The sequence below is a fragment of the Harmonia axyridis genome, chromosome 2, assembly GCF_914767665.1.
Source record: "Harmonia axyridis chromosome 2, icHarAxyr1.1, whole genome shotgun sequence".
Classification (NCBI taxonomy): domain Eukaryota; kingdom Metazoa; phylum Arthropoda; class Insecta; order Coleoptera; family Coccinellidae; genus Harmonia; species Harmonia axyridis.
Window position 1 is genome coordinate 29,738,500 of NC_059502.1, and position 20,015 is coordinate 29,758,514.

Sequence of the window (20,015 nt, forward strand, 5' to 3'; positions counted from 1 at the left end):
AATGAATCTATCATTTTCCTTTGTAAGGTAAGAACAATCAAATCGGTAATCAAAAAAATGCTATTATTTCGAGTAATTTGGTCCAAACTTCTTTATCAAACCTCTATTTCTCACATTACAGATTTGAGTAAACGTTGTCGTCAAAAAAATTTTTTCCAATCATCAAATAAGCGGAAAACAAACCATTATAAAAACATTTTTTTTATAAATTAGGTATACAGGGACACTCAATAGTGTCCGATCGGTCAATAAGTCTTGGAAATTTTGGGCTAGAAGAATGATTCAAATTTTGACGGAATCGACAGTACTCAGCGGATAAGCTTAGATTATTTTTGACTCTACAGAGAGTATATTGTATGGAAAAATGTTCGTTATTCGTCTTGACGAGAATAATGAAATTTTATATTTTGGAAATCTTGGGGGGGGACTTAATTACCCCCAGTACCCACCATATCTAGCGTAAAGCAGAGTAGTTACCTACATAGGTACATATTATTCATGTGAGTATTTATCATATGGCTGTACAAGTAGGTATTATGCATTTCAATAAATTTTACATTCAAATTTTGCAATCATTTTATTTTCTCAAGCTTTTTGAGATTTTTCTACTTTCCCGGGTAAGACGCTTTTCAGCTTAAGATGCTCTTCTGTACCGGTCCCTTGAAGAATGTCTGAAAGAAGTTTTAGGGGTTAACATTTTTTCCTCTTGATGATAACTTCTAGAGTTAGAAAAAAAATGTATATCCAGTGGAATGAAAATAGTAAAATTTAATTTATTATTCGTTAAAAATTTAAATTTATTTACAGATGAAATATCTGACATCAAATTGATTTGATTTAGCGTCCCAAATTAGATATTCTTTGAGAGTACCTATTTGATGGTGTTGTGATTTTTTGATCATTAGTTTTTTGAGAAATGAGTAACAGCATTCAGCTCTTCTTGTTCAAAGTGCAATCAGTACATAATTACATTTAAGCTATTTTAAAAAAATTGCGTAACTGAATTCTTCAGAAAAAGGCCCGGCGTATTTTTTATTCATGATTTCAAGTTCACTACCGATTTGTAGATATTTGTATATTTTAAAATAGTCTGAACATAAATTGTTGTTTATAGATTGAAAAAAGAAACAGCTGAACGAGGTTCTCATAAATGAATAGCGACTTTCTACATCCAATTGGGACACCCTCTATGTGATGGTTCTTATTTTCAAATTAGTTTATTTGGGGCTGTCTCCTGTAGAAATGGATTCACATTTACAAGATTCAATATCAATTTCTTTACAAGAGGACACCAAGAAAGTCTTGCACTTTGTTTGAATCAATTTGAATTCTTTATCTCCATAAGGTGATTTTTCTTCGACTAGTAGGCTTTTCATTGTACAGTCTTGAACATCACGTGTGTCATATGAGGATGATATTGTTCGCTTTCTCTTCCTTTTACTGATTTTCAAAAAGTCGTTCTTTCTGTGTTCTAATTTTTCAGAAGAAGTTGATATTTGTAGAATATTTCTATTTTGAATGTTGAGGATATTCGATTTTTTTGCTGAAGTTGTAATATGCTCGAAATGAAGGTCTCTCACACTTCCTATTTTATTGGTACTATGGGACCAAGTGGCAGTACTCATCATTGATTTCATTTTTCCTTTTGGTATGTAGCTGAAATAATGGGAAATATCTTCTGCGTCATACGACTTTTTGACTTCTGCAAAATCCGCAAGTTTGTCACGTATTTTTTGACCTTCTTCTTTGTGTAATGTGTTCATTTGTCTTGCGTTTTTTATATCATATTTCCAGAATTGCCTTCTCTGTTTGTTCAGCACAGCAATAGGTGCGACCTCTTTGATCTGGAAATAATTTCATATTCATTAAATATTGAAATGATATTAATATATACATGGTGTAACATGAATGGTTGGCCATAGCCTAGTGATGAATGCAGGTTATCGAAGCCTTTCAGAAAAGTAGCTTGTTGTGTATTCTAAGACTGTTGGAATCGAAGATGCAGGGTGATTCACGAAAATTGGCATAAATTTCTGATATGCATAACTTGGAAATCAGCTGTCCGATTTTGTTCGAATTTTGTAAGTTTGTTCACTTCATACAACCCTCTAAAACGGCATCAGTATTCTGGAATGCGCAAGGTATAATATTCATTGATTATCTCTAAAAGGGCCAGACCATCAACAGCGATTATTATACCTAATGCATTATTGGATTGTTTAAAGGATGAAATCGTTAAAAAACGGACCCATTTGAAGAAAGAAAAGGTGCTGTTTCATCAGGACAATGCGCCGTGTCACAAATTAATGAAAACAATTGCAAAATTGCATGAATTTGGTTTCGAATTGCTTCTGCATCACCGTATTCACCAGATCTGGTCCCCAGTGATTTTTTCCTGTTCTCAGACCTCGAAAGAATGCTCGCTGGAAAAAAATTTAGCACCAATGAAGGAGTAATCGCCGAAACTGAGACCTATTTTGAAGCGAAAGACAAGTTGTACTAAAAAATGTTATCGAAAAGTTGGAAGATCGCTATAATTGCTGTATCGCCCTCGAAGGCAACTATGTTGAATAATAAAATCGAATTTTGCTAAAAAAATGTGTTTTACTATGGTAGACTGGGGACTTTTCAATTGGCCTGTTAGATAGTTGTTCAACTATGAACCATGTGAATTTACAAAGTAGAATAATATACTTTTTATAACTCACCTTGAAAATGCAGATTGCTGATGAATATATACAAATAATATTTACTATAGTAAGGCATATACTAATGAATCCTAGAGATAGAAGTTCAATGAAATCATTCTCTGAATATTGCCTTTTGAAATCTAAAGAATGATAAGTTGTACTATTGCTTTTCAAATAATATACAGATGCCATTGACCACAGCAGTCCCTGAAAGAATTAATCGTAGAGATAGGTATTTTAAAGCAATATCGTCAGAATTTCATAACAAAATTAAAGTTAAAAATCTTAAAAACGTTTAGGAGAGAGGAGTAGTTAAACTTTGGCAAATCACGAGAATGCCACGTGGTACAAACCCCTCTTGATGAGAGCGGGAATAATTCTCATAAAATTGGGCTTCGGATATTGAGTCGGTTTATAACAAATTTATTATTATTTATTATTCGAAATATTTTCTCTTGTAGAAAAGATTATTATCAAGAAAGAATTGTTTTAACGAAATGACTATTCTTATTACTGGGTCTAAATTTGGAAGAGATTTGAAAATGTTTAATTATTCTGGTTATAAAAGGAGCAATGAACCGTCTCAATAAAGGTGATAAGGTCTCTCACTTTCATTTTGGTTATCTCTGAGACAGCAAATATCAAAATGATTGTTTCCATAATTTTTTGTTTTAAGTATACAATTGAATTCTTGAAAACAAAAAATCATTTATATAATCAATGATCTCATCAAACTTGTATTTTTTTTTTAATATACTTTGAACTCACAGCATTAACTGCAGGTGGCATCAGGGATGTTGAAATGGCCACTCCTACAAGGGATGCCACATTATCACTCAGAATACCGAGTGCGACAGCTGCTCCTGAGAGCAGAGCTATTACAAATCCTATCCATAGTGATCTCAATTCTCCTCTGAAATTGATTGAAATGTAAATTTTATGAAAGGGGTAGAAAATTCGAAGATATTATGTTCATGATGAATATTTTTCTTCGTTTCATGCGAAGAAATGTGCGATGAGATATGTAAAACAATTGGAAATATTTTATTTTTATAATTTTATACTAGACGAAGAGTTATAATTAGTCTAGAAAAAAAGAGGTAGTATGGCTAGACGTTTTCACCCAATTTCGAAGGTGGGCCCTCTCTCGAGGGATTGTGATGTTTCATCTCGGGATCACTGATGAAATCATCAGTTTGATACTCTGTGATCACTACTAAGTGCATCTTTCATCCTCATAGCGGAGCTTGGTGCAAGCGGTTTCGATCTTCCGAGAGATGCGCAGCCCACAACGCCACCCCTCGGACAAGCAAAGAATCACTACACACTTCCTGTTTTTGTATAAAAAAGGAAAGTTTTGAAACTTTTGCCAATTCTATCTATACAAATACAGGGTGTTTCATGATGAACATGCATAGTCGTGTAGATGTCACTGGGAGAATCATGTGAAGGCCCCTGAAAAAAATTTCGAAAATGGCGGAAAACCTGCAATGTTTGAGATTTTTCGCTCGGTTTCCAAAACGATTCTCTGAATGAACTCAATTTTCTGAGAATTTCTGTGAAAAAAATTGTTGTATTTTTTTTATACCTAACGTGAATATTATTGTAATTTTATTTTATTATTACACAAAAGAAAGAACAGATGACTAATCCTGTTCGTTGTGTGTGCTGATTACGGCCATCCAAATTTCGTCTTCGGTTCTCTCAACATAATAAAAAAAATTTGGTTTGGCCAAAATTTTGGAATTGGTAAAATGTCCGGTTTGCCGGTCCTGGAAACGGCCCTGGTAATAGTAATTTCTTGAATAAATTCTCTTACCTTGAAGTTATTTCATAAGTCGGCCACTCTTGATTCCCATATTTATCTGTTATGATGCACGTTATTGTTCCATAGCAGAATCCTACTAAAGTAGCTACTCCTAAACCAAGTAGTGCATTTTTAACCCCAATGCTTTTGAGGTTTGTATTTCTTATTACATATCCAAAAGTTGCCGCCATTACTGGTCCCTGAAAATATTACGATGAATCCATAGCAAAATATCGGAAACCCTCTGCGGAACAAACCATCATGGGCGACATAACCATACTAGAAAGCAAACAGACGGTGCTATTCTCCACTAAACCCAGTGCGCACATTGTTCTGAAAATAAAATAATTGAAGAATATTTCTTTGATGCGCTTTTATAGAATACAAAATGAAAAAATTCAATCAAAGAAAAACGAGGATAGTAGAACTTACGTGGATATCAATAATAAGCAAACAAAATCAAATGTTAAAACCGCTTTATTTTGAACAGTTTCTACGATCTGATCTACCGTCAATCTGCTGTTTCTTGATGAAATGAAACTGTTCCAAGTATTTAAACCATTATTGAAATCACTGCAAAAAAAAAATTGTTTGACTTTCGCGCAATAATGAATTAGAGAAAAAAATTTACACTTTACGAATAATATGATTTTAGGTATATTGTGAATACTACGACCCTCCCCAGATGGTTCAAATATAATACGGAGTAATATAAACTAGTCCATAGTCAAATTAAAGATAATTCACATAATCGTACAGTTTGTACTGCGGGTTAATCTACAAGTAAAATGTACATAACATCTCAACATAAAATATGTATCCACACATAAAGTTTTGAGTTAACGGAGATTCTTAAATTCTATATTTATGTGAATATCAACATGATTATTTATCATGATGGCCACAAATACATTTATTATTATTATTCATCATATTTTTGACATTACATATTTATAAAAAGTAGAAAATCTAAAATGACTTGGAAAAAATGAAAAAAATTGAATCATTCTAAATAAAAAAAATATCACAAAATCCAAAACATTAATATCTTGAAATAGAATTGAATATACAAAAATAATGTTAAGATTTTAACATGATATGCTAAAAATGAAAAAAAGAAGAATCGTTGGTATTGGAAGGGGAGTGTGTGGTGAATCTTTGCTAGCACGAAAGATAGCGGCGCATGCTGAACAATTCTCGACATAATGGCATCGCTTGGCACATTAACCCAACCGTTCTATGGAAAAGTCACCACCCTCAGAATGGAAGTGGAGGGTGTAAATGGGTGGTACAACACGGAAACGACTCTCTAAAGTAGAAGTAAGTGTACTGAAAAATACTTGGGCCCAGTGGCGTAACTAGAGTTGACTCATGGGGGGGGTTATGGGTAGTGGCAAGTTTTAGCGAGTGAAAAGTGAAAAGCGGGGGGGGGGTGGTTAGATATCGTTTCCATTCGAAGATTTGTGAGAAAAACTCTTTTAAAAAAATTATTTCATCATACAGGCACAATATATATTCTACTATTGAATAAACAATGAAATACGTGTAAGAATTAAAAAAAGATTGAAAATATTCTAAAATATGAATGTATAAGTGAAAATTGCTATCACGCTCCTCTATACAATCATTCAAGAAAGTCTAAATTCAAGACGGCGAGGTGTTTTTGGCAGCTCGTCCAACACTTCAGCAGCATTGATATCTAGCTCTCTGTGAGTATTGAGCATAGCAAGCCCGTTCAACCTTTTCTGGGCAGTTGTGTTCCTTAAGTATGTTTTCAATCTTCTAAGAGATGAGAAGGACCTTTCACTGGATGATGTCGATACAGGAAGAGTGATAAGAATTTTCAGGGGGGTGTTGATAATGGGGAAAACATCCTGATGGCAGGCAGTGTAATAATTGATTGCCTTCCTTGAGCTAATTTTCAAATCTTTCACCCTCTCGTACCACATATGGAGTTGCCCAATGGCAGCGATGTCACCAATTTGAATATCTTCCTGATAGAAATTCAGGAGCTTTTTAAAACTTTCTTCCTGTGTTCTGGTGACTTCAGCATTACTGGTAGAGGTCGGTATAAGACACTCAAAACTTTTCAGTACGTCTTGATGTTTCAGAAAGCGACTATTTAATTCACTTAAAAAGTGATCTAAAAATGGCAAAAGTAGGGATATCTTAAAGTATGATTGAGGATTGTCGGTTTCAATGTTGCACCTAAGAGTTTGTCGTCCAGTTCTTCTTGGGGCTTTTATTGAGGTACTGAGTAATTCAGCCATAGTCTCTGATGCGTTAAATATGGTTGCGAATTCTTCTTCAGCATTGGTTCTGATTTTTTTCTATCGTCCCTTTTAGATTAGTCACCATGTTCATAGCATTTAAAAGATCGATATGTTCATGCTGCAAAAATCGAGCAAGGGGTAAACTTAAGGAAAATACTCTAGCCATCACTTGCAAACTGATTATAAAGGATGAACTCTGAAGTGCACATAAAAGCTGCAATGCCATCGATGCTGATTCTACATCCTTCCACTGTGAAACTTCTTCAAGAGCCTCCTGGACAGCAGGTAACATTTCTTGAACTAGTAATATTGAATCATGGCGCTCAACCCACCTAGTTGGACAGAGTTGTTTTAGACGAGTAGATTACCAGTTTATCAATTGCTCTTGTAATAACCTCCATTCTTTTTGGGGTGTTAAAAAACACACATAGTTTTGTTGCAGTCCCACAGCAATTTCTGATCTCAGAAATTGAACATGATGCTCTTATAGCAAGGTTTAAGCTATGTGATACACAATGGACATATATTGTAGTTGGATACTCTTCCATTACATATGCCTGTGCTCCGTTGAATTTTCCACTCATTGCAGCGGCCCCATCATATCCTTGCCCCCTCAAATACTTTGTATCAATTCCAAACTCGCGTAATGATTCCAAAATGACTGTCGCACGGTTTTTACCAGTTAAATCAGAAACAGGTACAAACTGAAGGAAATCTTCTTTAATATCATTGTTGTATAGAGGTATCTAACGCCGATTGATGCTTGTTCTTGTGTTGAGATGTCTGTCGTTTCATCTAAAACATTTCGCGGAATTGACCATCTCAACCAATTTCTTCAACATTCTTGCTTAAATAGCTGATGAATGAGAAAATTGCTTACACTTCAAATAAGCATTTTTTCATGTAGTACAATTTGAAAATATTTTTCTTCTCACAATGATACTTCTGTAATTCCACAATAACAACTTTGAAAAAGCAAATCTTCCAAGTTATTTTTTTATTGTTCTGCCAAAAAAAATTTTTCCTTCTGATCAATGGGGGGGGTTACGTCCCCAATAACCCTCCCCTCGTTACGCCCATGCTTGGGCCACAGATTTCTGAGTATCGCTGACTACATAAACAGGTTATTAGAACAGAAACTTGGATTTTCTGGATGAAGTGCTATGTATGTTTTACTACCGATTTGCTAGATTATTTTATTTGTATATCATACACAAAGATGAATGCTTCTTCGAAAATCTTGAATAAAAATATTTCTGCAATTGTAATTATGATGGAAATGGATATCGACAACTACTAGAAGGAATTGAAGTTATTCCTTACCCTGTTTTCTTCAATACTGAATCTTTATCGACATCTTTATGTCCAAAATAATGTATACAACATGGTAACACGCTAACTGCCGAGTTGTAAGCTATTCCAATGTCATTCTCATGTAATTTATGTAAAATTGATTCGCACTCTATCTGGGAATCCAATGGAAACATAACTTGGACATAATCTCCCTCACCGGACCAAACTGCATTTGTTATGTTGGAAGAAGCAAGGATTTCCTCTATTATCTATTGACATAAGAATAATTATTTATATTTGATTAATTAGACAATTATAAATTGTGATTCAAATGAAAACGCAATGAATAAGCCAATCTTGAATTTCATATTAAATTCAATTTTACGCTCCCTGATCTTAAAAACCCAGATATCCGAGCTTTCTGCTTCTCTCGAAATTATAAGTTATTTAGAAAATCATCATATATTATATTGGTCTAACGCATTTCCAAACGTTTATCCAATCTTTTAATCAAGTGATTTAAGATTTAAGTTCATCATTGTCATCAAATGACTCTCAATGACGGAAATGTGATTGCAGCGATAATAATTCATACTAAAACGACTTTCTTTCCACCTTCGGCATTAATGGGGCATTATTGTTGAAAACTAGCAAAAGCATTGGTGGAAAGAATATTGTACTGTTCTATTACCTATAGATTCCTCTCAATTTTATGACTATTTTTTAGGTATAGAGTTCTTGAGAAATGAATATTTTTCAATTCGATTGCTTGATTTTTTGTCTTCAGGATAAATAAGTAATTATGAATGTGTGGAGTTCTCTTACATTTATTATACAAAAAAGTCAGTACTCCGAAGATTTTCAAGAAGATTAGTGGTATAGCTCTTCGAAATTTTGTTTTTCGAAACCACTGATTTGAAAAATTGAATATTTTTATTGTATTAAGTAGTGGGTACTAGGACTAATTCAAAAGTCTTTGTTGTTTTAATTTACGTTCAGCTGGCGTTTTGCCCAATATTGGGGCTTCTACAGAGGTTAACTATTGAAAAAAACACACTTCTTTAATCAAAATTATCATAACTACTAGCTTGATATTTGTAAACTAGCATTGTCTCATTCAGAAATCATCTATATTGCCTATGTTTGGTCTGTAGTATCTGTCAAAATGTACTTTTTGACAGTCACTACTGAATGAACATAGGTAATATGATTTCTGAATGAGATAATGTTAGTTCACAAATATCAAGCGAGTGGATATAATAATTTTGATTAAAGAAGTGTGTTTTTTTTAAATAGTTATTATTTCAGACCTGAAAACAGTTTACAAAATTGGCACCGAGATCTTTATTAATGGAATAAGTAAAAAAATAAAAAAATATCAAATCAATAAATTATTTTTAAAATGAAATAAATATAAATAAATAAAAAATAAATAATAATATAATATAATATTCTTGGAGTTCCAATGATGATATTATATTTCTTATACACATTGTACATTATTCAGTATGATTTCTAAATGAGACAATATTAATTTACGAAATTTACCGAGTAGATATGATAAATGATTGAAGAAGTGTGCTTTTTAAAAACATAAATAAAAAACAACAACGATTTCTAAATTGTAGTAGTCCTAGTAGGTATCCACTACTTAATATAATAATTATATTTAGGGGACACGAAACAATTTCACATTAAATATTGCATTCAATGTAACAATTTCAAGCTTAATGCCAAATTTCAAGTTGATCGCGCCACCAGAACACAAAAAAGAATATGGAAAAAATGTTACCTAATACTTTCGTGGCCACAAAACCGACAGAATTGACAATTCGATTGTAGATATAAAATAATAATTACAAAGTTTGTGAATTATTTTTGGCCGTAGAAAATTTGAAAGGAATATTGAATGAGATAAACCCGTGCGAATACATCCAATCAAAATAACAATTTCATGCCTAATGCAAAATCATGTTGATTGCTACATCAGAATTAGGGAATATTAAGCAAAATTTAAAAAAAAAATACTGAATATTTCCTTTCTTATCAGTATCACCTCCAAGGATGCAATAGGCGCATGAATGAAGGGGAACCCAAATTCTCTTTACGCGTTTCTCGATTTTATTTTGAATTATTCACAACGTACATTGAGGATGTTATTACATCATATTTCTAACTGTAATATATTGAAATATCTTGATATAATGCTATAGATATAAACAGGAGATATTAAAACGACTGAAGCGAGAAAAACCATCATTTGTTGTCATTGAAGAGTCATTGTACAATATACAGGAAAATACACCTCATTTTCTCAGAACCGAATAAAATAAATTAAAATTAAAATCAATAAAATACTCACTTTGATCATCGGTTGCCGTAAACTCAAGGATAAATTCTGAATTTCTTCATTTCCAGAAGAGTTTGCATGCACTATTTCATAAGCTTTTTTATAAGATACTATTCGAACCCTTTGTTTGGATAAGAATTCAGTCTCTTTGAGTTCTGTTGGAACACAAATCATAACAACAACCCCTGACATTTTCACAAGTGTCTTTCCATCTCTAAATGTTTTCAACTTATTCACTTATTTTCCATGAGAATCAAATTCTGAACATGTGCAAGAGAAGTTTCGTATTGGGTTTTTTTATTCATGACCGTTTAGTTTCCATGTATTGTTAATTTTGTTTATGCAGAGTATGTTGTTTCGCGTCATTTGTTAATAATAAAATAATCCTCAGTCGAGGATTGTTGAATTGGAAGAATGAAATGAAAAATTTTTTTTTTGCAAACATTGAAAATGTGAATTGAACTTTTGATATGAAAATATGCTCAATTTTTAATAAACAATAGGAAATTGTACAATTGAGTAGAAAATTATTTCCTATAATAAACTGTTTGGATAATTCTGGAATTTTTAGAACGAAAATACTCAAAAACGCTGTAAAACAAAATTAATATAACACAATTTTATTGGTGGTTTGCTCCAAAGTAATCCATAACCGTCTATCATTTTGCCGAAATTTTTGTTTTTTGCTTTTTTGATCAGAGAGTTGTAATGAATAATTGGGTTGATGAATAATCCGAGTTGATTCTATTGTAATGTAAAAATGTAAAAAATGTAAAAATAACGAAAAATAATAATAATATATATATATAATAATAAATAATAATTAGGAGAATTAATAAATAGGAGTATCTCCATAAATAATACGTAATTGATAGTTTTGAAATGAGAAAAGAATAAGTTTTCCGAAAATGAAATCAAAATAAAAGATTTACATTTGAAAAAAGTATTATCAGTCTAAAACCCATAATAACCTGAGAAATTCTGAATATTCGTCAGATTCTATATGGAAAATTTCATTCATCATAGTTCGACAATGATGGATTTTAGCGTCTGTGAATTAATTTCAAGGTGACTAGTTTCTGCATGTCTGCATGCCAATAAACTATTCATCATAGTGTTAACACAATACAGAAGTTATGATGGTTAAATAAAAATAAGGAAATTTTCAATTTTTGGTCTTAATTCATTAAATTGAATGAAAATGAAAAAAATATTGAGAAGAGGTTTCCAATTCCTTTCATTTCTCAAAAAAAAAAAAAAATAAGAATATTATGCAATTCATTTTTCCCCATCTCAAGTGGTTTTTTTTTTCACAAAATCCTATCGTTAGCTATCGAATCTGAACCACCCTGTATGACATTTTAGCAGAAAATTATTGTGGAAGACCTTTTAACACAAACTTATAAAATTCACTCCTATAATTGCTCATGATGAGATACGAGATTTTGTGAACGGAGTCATGCAACATAATAAAAATGGGCATTGGATGATGAATTACCAAAGTTTTCATTTACCTGAACCCTTGCAATAGATTTATATTTCCTCCCCTAAAACTATGTTAAACAGGACAGACATGTGCAGTCGGTGGAAAACATAGTTGCGATGAATTTTATCGAAGAGACGCCCTGCGCCGACGTTATCGGAAGACGCCGTCAGCTGGGGTCTGACGCCCCAGTCTCACGGTACACATGGCTGAAACCGGTGGACTTCATCTCCTCTCCTAGCCTAGGCTTGTATGTGATGTATTTGCTGCCTCACAGAGCCATCCTCTCCAGAAGGGCCTGTAGATACGGACTGTTTACATTCTTGGTGCTTTGGTTGTTGCCCTTCTGTCTATCTAAACCTCCTAATCATGCTGCCGACACGTACAAGCATGAGTCCGTCAACTTTGACTCGAAAAATCAAGACGTCGATGTGTTGTACAAGGCTATTTCTACTGATGCACCCAATATCCAATCTCCTGCTCAGGATGCAGAAGGAACCTTTAGAGTTGCTGATCCACCTGTGGAAAAAACAAAAGAAGATTCTGCTCCTTACTTGGATAGATATCACGTGATAAAGGTTTCGTTCGATAGGGTGCAAACGCCGTTCATAATAGGATTGTGGATATTTTGCGCCAGTTTGGCGAAAATTGGTGAGTTTGAGTTTTTTTCAAGGTCATCGATTTTTGCTGAAGGTTTACCGCATCTAAAATATCGCTCCAATTTCACAGAAGTCTTGCTGCAATTGTTTGAAATACAACTCAAAAAAAATTTCAGAATTGAAGAAACTAATTATTTCAGATTGATTTCTAAGGAACAATAATTAAATCAGAAAAAAAATAATACACTCTTGTTTTGTTTAGAATTTGGAATCGATTAGTTGTTGCATAATATACAATTTACATGGCGATTCAACTGTTGATAAACAACTTCACCAAGGAAATACTTATAGGTTCTATCAATCTTTGCCGTTTGTAATAAATAAATAAATGAATCTTCATTCATCTTCTGCATAAATACAAAATTTTACATAGTTGACAAAAAATTACTTGCAGGTAAACAACCTGAGCAAGCTTGTATATTATGCACTCCAGGAAGAAACCGATTGAATATATCTATACATAAACAAAAAAAACCAGAGCTCCAATCATATCCACCCTTTCTGTTTTTTTTTTAAAAAGAGAGATATTTCCAAATAAAAAACAACAACAAAAGAAGCGCAACTATTCGAGAATAGATGTGAATCTGCTAGAAATTTCCAGGATAAAGAGTTTGAGAGTATTTTAATGTTTTTTATTCTGAGGATTTAGAGATTTCATGTCAGATGGCAAGAGACAAAACAATTCAGGACCGTAATAGAAAGTTTTTCTGTTAAATGTATTATTTGTGTTGTAGATGTATCTAAGAAATCTCTTGTTCTTCAATACTTTTTGTACAATATCTATGATTGACGAAAAGTTTTACTTTTCTTTTCAGTTCACAGTTCACGGTTGGACGGACATTCTTGAAGTTAATCATGAATTCGTCATGACTGACTCAAAATTCAGAAATTACAGAAATTGTGACAAAAGTTTTGATCGGGGACGAGAGCACGAAAAAGGATTAATATTTCCTTTTGAAAACTTATGATAAATACCTTAAAATCCACTACAAAAAAAAATATCCTTTTCGCTATGAATGTTTTGAATTACTGATCATTAATTCCAAATCATTTCCTATATCATCTTTTTAAGAAATGTATTATAGGTAGGCATAATGAATAAATTCGTTAATGTATATTCAGGAGAATTGATTTCAATGAAATCTGGACCAATTCCGATAACATCAGCAAAATAGTGGTAAACCAACGTGAATTTGTATTAACTCGTATACAGGCTGTTTCCAAATTCGACGTGAACCTTGGAAGACGTGTTAATATAACTGATTTTGCTGTCGTTTGAGCTATATTTATTTATATCCGAAAATCAACAGTTTCCGAGTTATTTGAGTTTTTGTGGTTTTTAAAAGATTTACTATCTTACTTCATTTTTCGTCAATTTTTTTCTACGATAACCAAGTTTGATTATAAATTTGGATTATTTTCATGAGAAAAGGATTTGATATGTATGAAAAAAGCAAAACTATGCTGTATTTCCTGTTAATTAAGAAATTGTATGGTTTGAAGGTTGGTAAATGAAGACAAATCAATTTCTAAGATCAATTTGCCTGCAATTTTCGTAATTCATTATTTATGAATGATAAAATTATTCAAATAACAGTCACTAGTTTCGTTTCAGCAGAATTTTTTTTGAAATACCTTCTGAAATTCGGCATAAAAATAGTAAATGTGTGTAATCAAAAGGGATCAAGATCCCAATATCCTATTACTTATAAAGAATTCTATTATTCTGTACAAGATTATGTCTACGTTTGTTAATGCTGAATATGCAGATATTCTTTTCGTTTTAAGTTTACTCACATAGATTCCCAAACAGGCGTATTCCTCACATGAGAGTCTTTTCATCATCCTACCACACATATGCGGAAACAGATATGTACTGTGCAAAAGACTTAAAACGCTGATGCCCCAGGATTTCAAAACGTTGTAGATGAAGGTGAAGCAATTTTACAGGCAGTAGAAGATACTCCTGCAATAAGTACACCTAAGACTGCCAGTGATATTGGAATATCTCACAAAAATGTATGGTCGGTGTTGAAGAAAAACCGTTTTCATTCCTTTCACAAGGATATATAATATGATTATGCTGGAAGACTCCAATTTTGGTGACTTATTCTGTATGCTGACAGAGAGAATGCTAGATTTTTATCGAGGATTCTATGGATTGACGAAGATAGATTTACTAGGGAAGGGGTTACTTATTTTCACAATCTACATTATTGGTCGAATGTAAATCCGGATTCCAAAGAAAATTCAGCGTTATTGTTTGGATGGGAACAATAGCTAATTTTTTGATAGGTCCTTATTATCTACCTGATAACTTAAACGGAGAAAATTATGAAGAATTTTTGAAAATGAATTTGGACAGCTTTTTGGACGAGATACCTTTGATTGACAGACGTGAAATTATTTTCCAACAGGATGGGTGTCACGCACAACATAGGCTAAACGTTCGTATGTTTTTAAACGAATTGTTTCCTAATCGGATAGGTAGGGAGGACCTATTTCGTGGCCAGCGAGAAGATCAGATCTAACACTGTTAGATTTTCATGTTTCGAGCAGTTTGAAAGATAAAGTAAATGAAAGGGAAATACATACATATGCACAACTTGTGAAGAGGAGATACGATGCAGCGAGAAGATTGAGATTGAATTTCAGGCAGAAACTAACAAATGAAGAAATTAGAAAGAGGGTACGTGCTTGTATATGGAATGGTGAAAGTCATTTTGATCATAATTTATGAATACTATTTTCAACGAAATTTTGAGTTTAATTGCAATGAAAGAAATATTTAATTCGTTAATTTTCTATCCCTTTTCAAATGAAAATCTTCTGAAATGAAACTAGTGACTGCATTCTAACGAGCACTTTTTTAGGAGATAAAGAGGGAATTTGGCAAGTTTTTTTAAATAATTTTGTCATACATGAATTGTAGAATTCGAAAGTTGTAGGCAAATTTATATTAGGAATTTATTCTTCTTTCCTTCATATATCAACTTACAAATCATATTGATTCTTATTCAACATCTAATACAGCATAGTTTTGCTTTTTTCATACATATCATATCCTTTTCTAATGAAAATGATCCAAAATGTAAATCAAACTTGGCCAATGTAAAAAAAATTACGAAAAATGAAGTTAGGTGGGAAATCTTTTAAAGAACACAAGAACTCAAATATCTCGCAAACTGTTGATTTTCGGATATCAATAAATATGGCTCAAACGATAGCAATGAGTCATACTAACACGTCCTCCAAGGTTCACATCGAATTTGGAAACATCCTGTATATAAGTTTTGATGAAATTTTTTACTTTTCGCGGCCAATACGATCGAATTGTAGTAAAAACATGCAAAATGGTCAATGAGATGTATATTCTGACTTAGAACTGATAAACAAGCCAAAATTTATATTCATTGGCCGTGAAGAATGAACAATTTCATCGAACTTCATTTGTGAAATTATTGCTTCCCATTGTACGATCTTCTATCGATTAAGTATTCGTTGATGAATTCAACAATAATGTACAATCGGTGCTTATTGTCAAGTTGTTTCAAGGATTTCTAAAACACTTCCATGTTTCTGATTAGTCGATTAATATGAAAATTTGCAAAAAGTGTGAAATTGCCGTTTTACAACTCGATCGAATCTTTGGTTTTGAAATTAACAGGAACACACGTTTTCGATAAGCCATAAAAATTTTCTAGGATTTTCTGTTCTTGAGTTAACGTGTTCACAAACGGACATAATCGAATATGAGGATATATTCGTCATCAGCGCAACGAACCTTATTGTTTGAGACCATTCCTGACTCAAAATTCGAAAATTTCAGATATTTTGACGAAATGATGGATTACGAAAACGAACGATTATAAAAATGAAGGTAACCTCCTACTTTTATTAGTTGGAATACCTGTGATTATATAACTCATGTTTTGATGGACCAATAACATCCGTGAATTTGTCATAGATACGGCGTATTGATAAGTGAATATACCCTTGACAACGTGGTATAATCGTTTGGGTGTTTCGCCTCCTGCCATATTGTGATCATTTCCATAGCAACATTTTGGGAAGTTCCCAAAAAAAGAATAAAAGTCAGGCCCAGTGAAATGTCATTGAATTCTTAAGAATGCAGCGCTTTGGTTATAGTTATAGAAACTAAATATAGTATTCGTTGAATGATCGAAACGAATATCAACTGGAATATAGCCAATATATTTCGATTATACGAATCTCTTTACTCGTGATTTTTTGTGACTCGGTGTCTTATCGAATATTGTCTATGCTCCTGTGATATTGTAACTGTCTACTCCCCTCAAAAAATTCCAACCCATCATATTAACGCAAATGATAGAAATCAATTAGCAATTAACCTTTATTTTAATATCAATGGAGATGACAGTATGAAAATATCCGGGTATCTGTACATGTGCTTTAGGTGAATATTTTTGTGACGTTTCAAACCATCAAAAATATTCTAGATTTCATTTATTCAAATTACAGTTAGTATTTGAACAATTGAAATTGAGTGAAATTTTTTTCAGGAAATAGACCTTCATTACCCCTCGTGTATTTGAGTATTTAGCAAGCACTTGGGATATAACTACTGAGTATCACAAAATATAAACTATACACACCCCTACAAACTTAAGGAAATTAATTAAATACTCAAAAAAGTTAGTAGTTCATTTTCCCTTGAAACTTTTGATTTTCGCAAATATTATTTTAATTGTAGCTTGATTCCTCGCGGACATAATTGCTAGAATGCCATCCTCATTTAATTTTTTTTGTTATATACAGGGGTGACCAAAAATGAAACATAAGCTTTTATTCAGAACACCCTGTGGGGTAATTCGTTGATAGACGAGATTGTTTACCAACACTCAGATGTTGCCTCATTTTGTCTGAAAATTTCTTGCTTTATTAATTGAGATATCTCAATTTTGAGAAAGAATGCAGCAATTCATATTGTCGAACGAGAAAATAATGTTTTGAGTCGCAAAGCTCTTGAACTTAATTTTAATTGATACACTGAACTAAAAGTGTACCTACGTCAATTCCATGAAAATGTTAATTGATGTTGTCACTTTTCAACCGATGAACAAAAATATTGTACAATGAAAAGTGGTTCATCGAATTGATGAATTTTTTTTTGTATCATTTCAATGAATTAGGGGTAAAAGACAAAAATTGAAATTTCATTGAATTGATGAAAAATTATATTGTATCAATGAAATTGAGTTGATTATTGCCATTCTTTAATGAAATGAACAAATTTTTTCAGTGTATGAAACCACTCAAAGTGCTGTTATTTTTCTCAAAATCAAGATATCTCAATAACTAAAGGGTTGAAATATTCCGAAAAAACGAGGCAACATCTAAGTGTTCGCAAACAGTCTCGTCTGTCAACAATTCACTCTACAGGCCGGTCTGAATAAAAACTTACGTTAAAATTTTTTTATTCACCTCTGTATACAACAAAAAATAAATTAAATGAGGACGGCATTCGAGCAGTTAAGTTCCCTAAGAATTGAATCAAATAATTGCTAAAACCGAAGGTTTTTAGAGAAAATGAACCACAAAGATTACCCTAATTTTGCCGATGTGTATACAGTGCGCGTCAAAATTATGGAACAAATTAATTTTCTCAGAAGAAAAATATTTGGCAACAAAATACTGCAATAGGTCAATTTTTGTTTCACTTTTACCAAATTTTTATGCATTTTTGAAGGATTTTTGTTGCACCCTGTGCCATCTCCATCAACCCTCTAAATTGTTTGAATAGGGAAAGTTTGTCATGTGGTTATTTTTTGGAAAGGTCTTTATAGGCGTGCAGAAATTTTCAAGAAAAAAATTTTTTTTTTTGAGAAATTGCACTTTGTCAAGGCTCATTTACTTTAAGACGATGGTACCTGATGAAATTTATCACCAAAGAAAATCGACCATTACAGTTTTGTTCATGCACAACTTTCAACCTCTACGAACCCTTTAATTCTAATTTTTCACATGAGGGGTTTGAAAGGGGTTGAAAGTTGTGCATGAACAAAACTGTAATGGTCGACTTTCAGTCGGTGACAAATTTCATCAGGTACCATCGTCTCAAAGTAAATGAGTCATGATAAAGTGTACATACTGAAAACATCTTTGAACTAACTGATTTTTCAAAAAAAAACAAATTTTTCTTGAAAATTTCTGCTCGCCTGTAAAGAAGATACAAAGACCTGGCCAAAAAAGTATCACATGACCCATTTTCCCTATTCAAAAAATTAACAGGGTTGATGGGGATGGCACAGGGTGCAAAAAAAATCTTTCAAAAATACATAAAGATTTGGTAAAAAAGAAACAAAAATTGACCTGTTTGAGGATTTTATTTATATATTAATTTTGACGTGCACAGTATAATTGCTGCTCTTTGAGATGAATTCACAGGTTATAAGCATTATTACAGACATAATTAGTCAACAAAAAGTGTATTTTCAGAACTTGAAAGTGTCCAGAAATGGTTTCCATAGTTTGATCTAAGATGCATAGAATACCTGGTGTGTTTACTGATTCGATTTTGTTTCAGACTTTTTGAGAGACCCACCTATTGCTTTGGTGGTCTGCTTCACCAGAGTGCTTGTAAGGTGGCGCTCTTTAAAATTTTTCGAATTCCCGCATCTGCCTGGTGCGGTTTAAAAAGGAAATACTGATTTTAGACACTGCAAACATTCACAATAAATTACAATTCAGTTCATATCGAATTTTTACTCAAATGAATGGAATATAATCATGGGCGCCCGCAGAAATTTTTCTCAGGGGGGGCAAAATGAAAATTATTGAAAAATGTAGGTAAAGGAGTCCATGATTGTCATTGAAAACCGGAAATTTGTTGTGAATCCATTTCTTTCCTTTTTTCCAATCCCTTAGGATTGAGAAAGTAATATTGAGGGTGTTGTGCTGAAAAATGAAGCAATCAAAAGCTCAGGGGGGGCCATGGCCCCCCCTGCCCCCCTCCTGCGGGCGCCCATGAATATAATGACAGACCATAGAATATAAAATATTATTGTTCTATACTCAGAGTTCACGACAAGAGCATAGAAATAGGGGGATACTGGGGGTAATTACACGGTGCTCCTAAATTGGAGATACAAATGAAAATGACAGATTTCCGGATCATTTTAAGAAAAAAAGTCCTATAACATGAGTCCCCAAACATTTTGTTTTGAGATACATGTGTTGAAGTTCAAGTTATTTTTTCGTTTAACCTTTCCTTCACAAGATATTTAATATGAATTGGCCATAGATATTCCATTTTGAAGTTTTCACTATGTGATATGCTAATTTTGAATGCAAATCTACAGGGTGATATATTTTCTGGAAGGATGCCTGCTTCCTTCCTCCAAAACTATATTTTGGTGAATGGCTGTTTAGAAAAATGTAGAAAAAAAACTCTGGTCCAGTACTACACTTTTTGGTTT

The 20,015-nt window shown here is 32.7% G+C and overlaps 2 protein-coding genes across 8 annotated transcripts in view; one reads left to right on the forward strand and one right to left on the reverse strand.

Moving 5' to 3' along the window:
- Positions 1-748: 748 nt before the first annotated feature.
- On the reverse strand, positions 749-10,668 carry LOC123674056. Its single transcript, XM_045608890.1, has 8 exons — positions 10,426-10,668; positions 8,094-8,332; positions 4,930-5,070; positions 4,755-4,830; positions 4,510-4,697; positions 3,459-3,603; positions 2,709-2,897; positions 749-1,844 (listed from the first exon to the last, which is right to left on the reverse strand). The coding sequence occupies exons 1-8, from the start codon at positions 10,603-10,605 to the stop codon at positions 1,218-1,220; spliced, it is 1,785 nt and encodes a 594-aa protein (XP_045464846.1). The 5' UTR covers positions 10,606-10,668; the 3' UTR covers positions 749-1,217.
- Positions 10,669-11,927: 1,259 nt separating this feature from the next.
- The window catches only part of LOC123673017 (sodium/hydrogen exchanger 3), a 60,642-nt gene continuing 52,554 nt past the window's right edge, over positions 11,928-20,015 (forward strand). For 4 of the 7 annotated variants that reach the window (XM_045607398.1, XM_045607400.1, XM_045607402.1 and 1 more), the window contains exon 1: positions 11,929-12,547. In XM_045607398.1, the coding sequence (XP_045463354.1) occupies positions 12,016-12,547 (532 nt within the window). In that variant the 5' untranslated portion in view covers positions 11,929-12,015. Of the gene's footprint in view, positions 12,548-20,015 lie in introns of all 7 variants that reach the window. The other 3 variants (XM_045607399.1, XM_045607401.1, XM_045607403.1) reach the window with 2 other exon arrangements.

What these genes read in the sequence shown, in the direction of transcription:
- LOC123674056 (XM_045608890.1), bottom strand. Translation starts at nt 10,605, where the DNA reads ATGTCAGGGGTTGTTGTTATGATTTGTGTTCCAACAGAACTCAAAGAG. An exon ending in TCAGTATTGAAGAAAACAGG is followed by an intron (nt 5,071 to 8,093) that starts GTAAGGAATAAC and finishes TTTTTTTTGCAG; the next exon opens with TGATTTCAATAATGGTTTAA. An exon ending in TGCCACCTGCAGTTAATGCT is followed by an intron (nt 2,898 to 3,458) that starts GTGAGTTCAAAG and finishes TAATTCTTTCAG; the next exon opens with GGACTGCTGTGGTCAATGGC.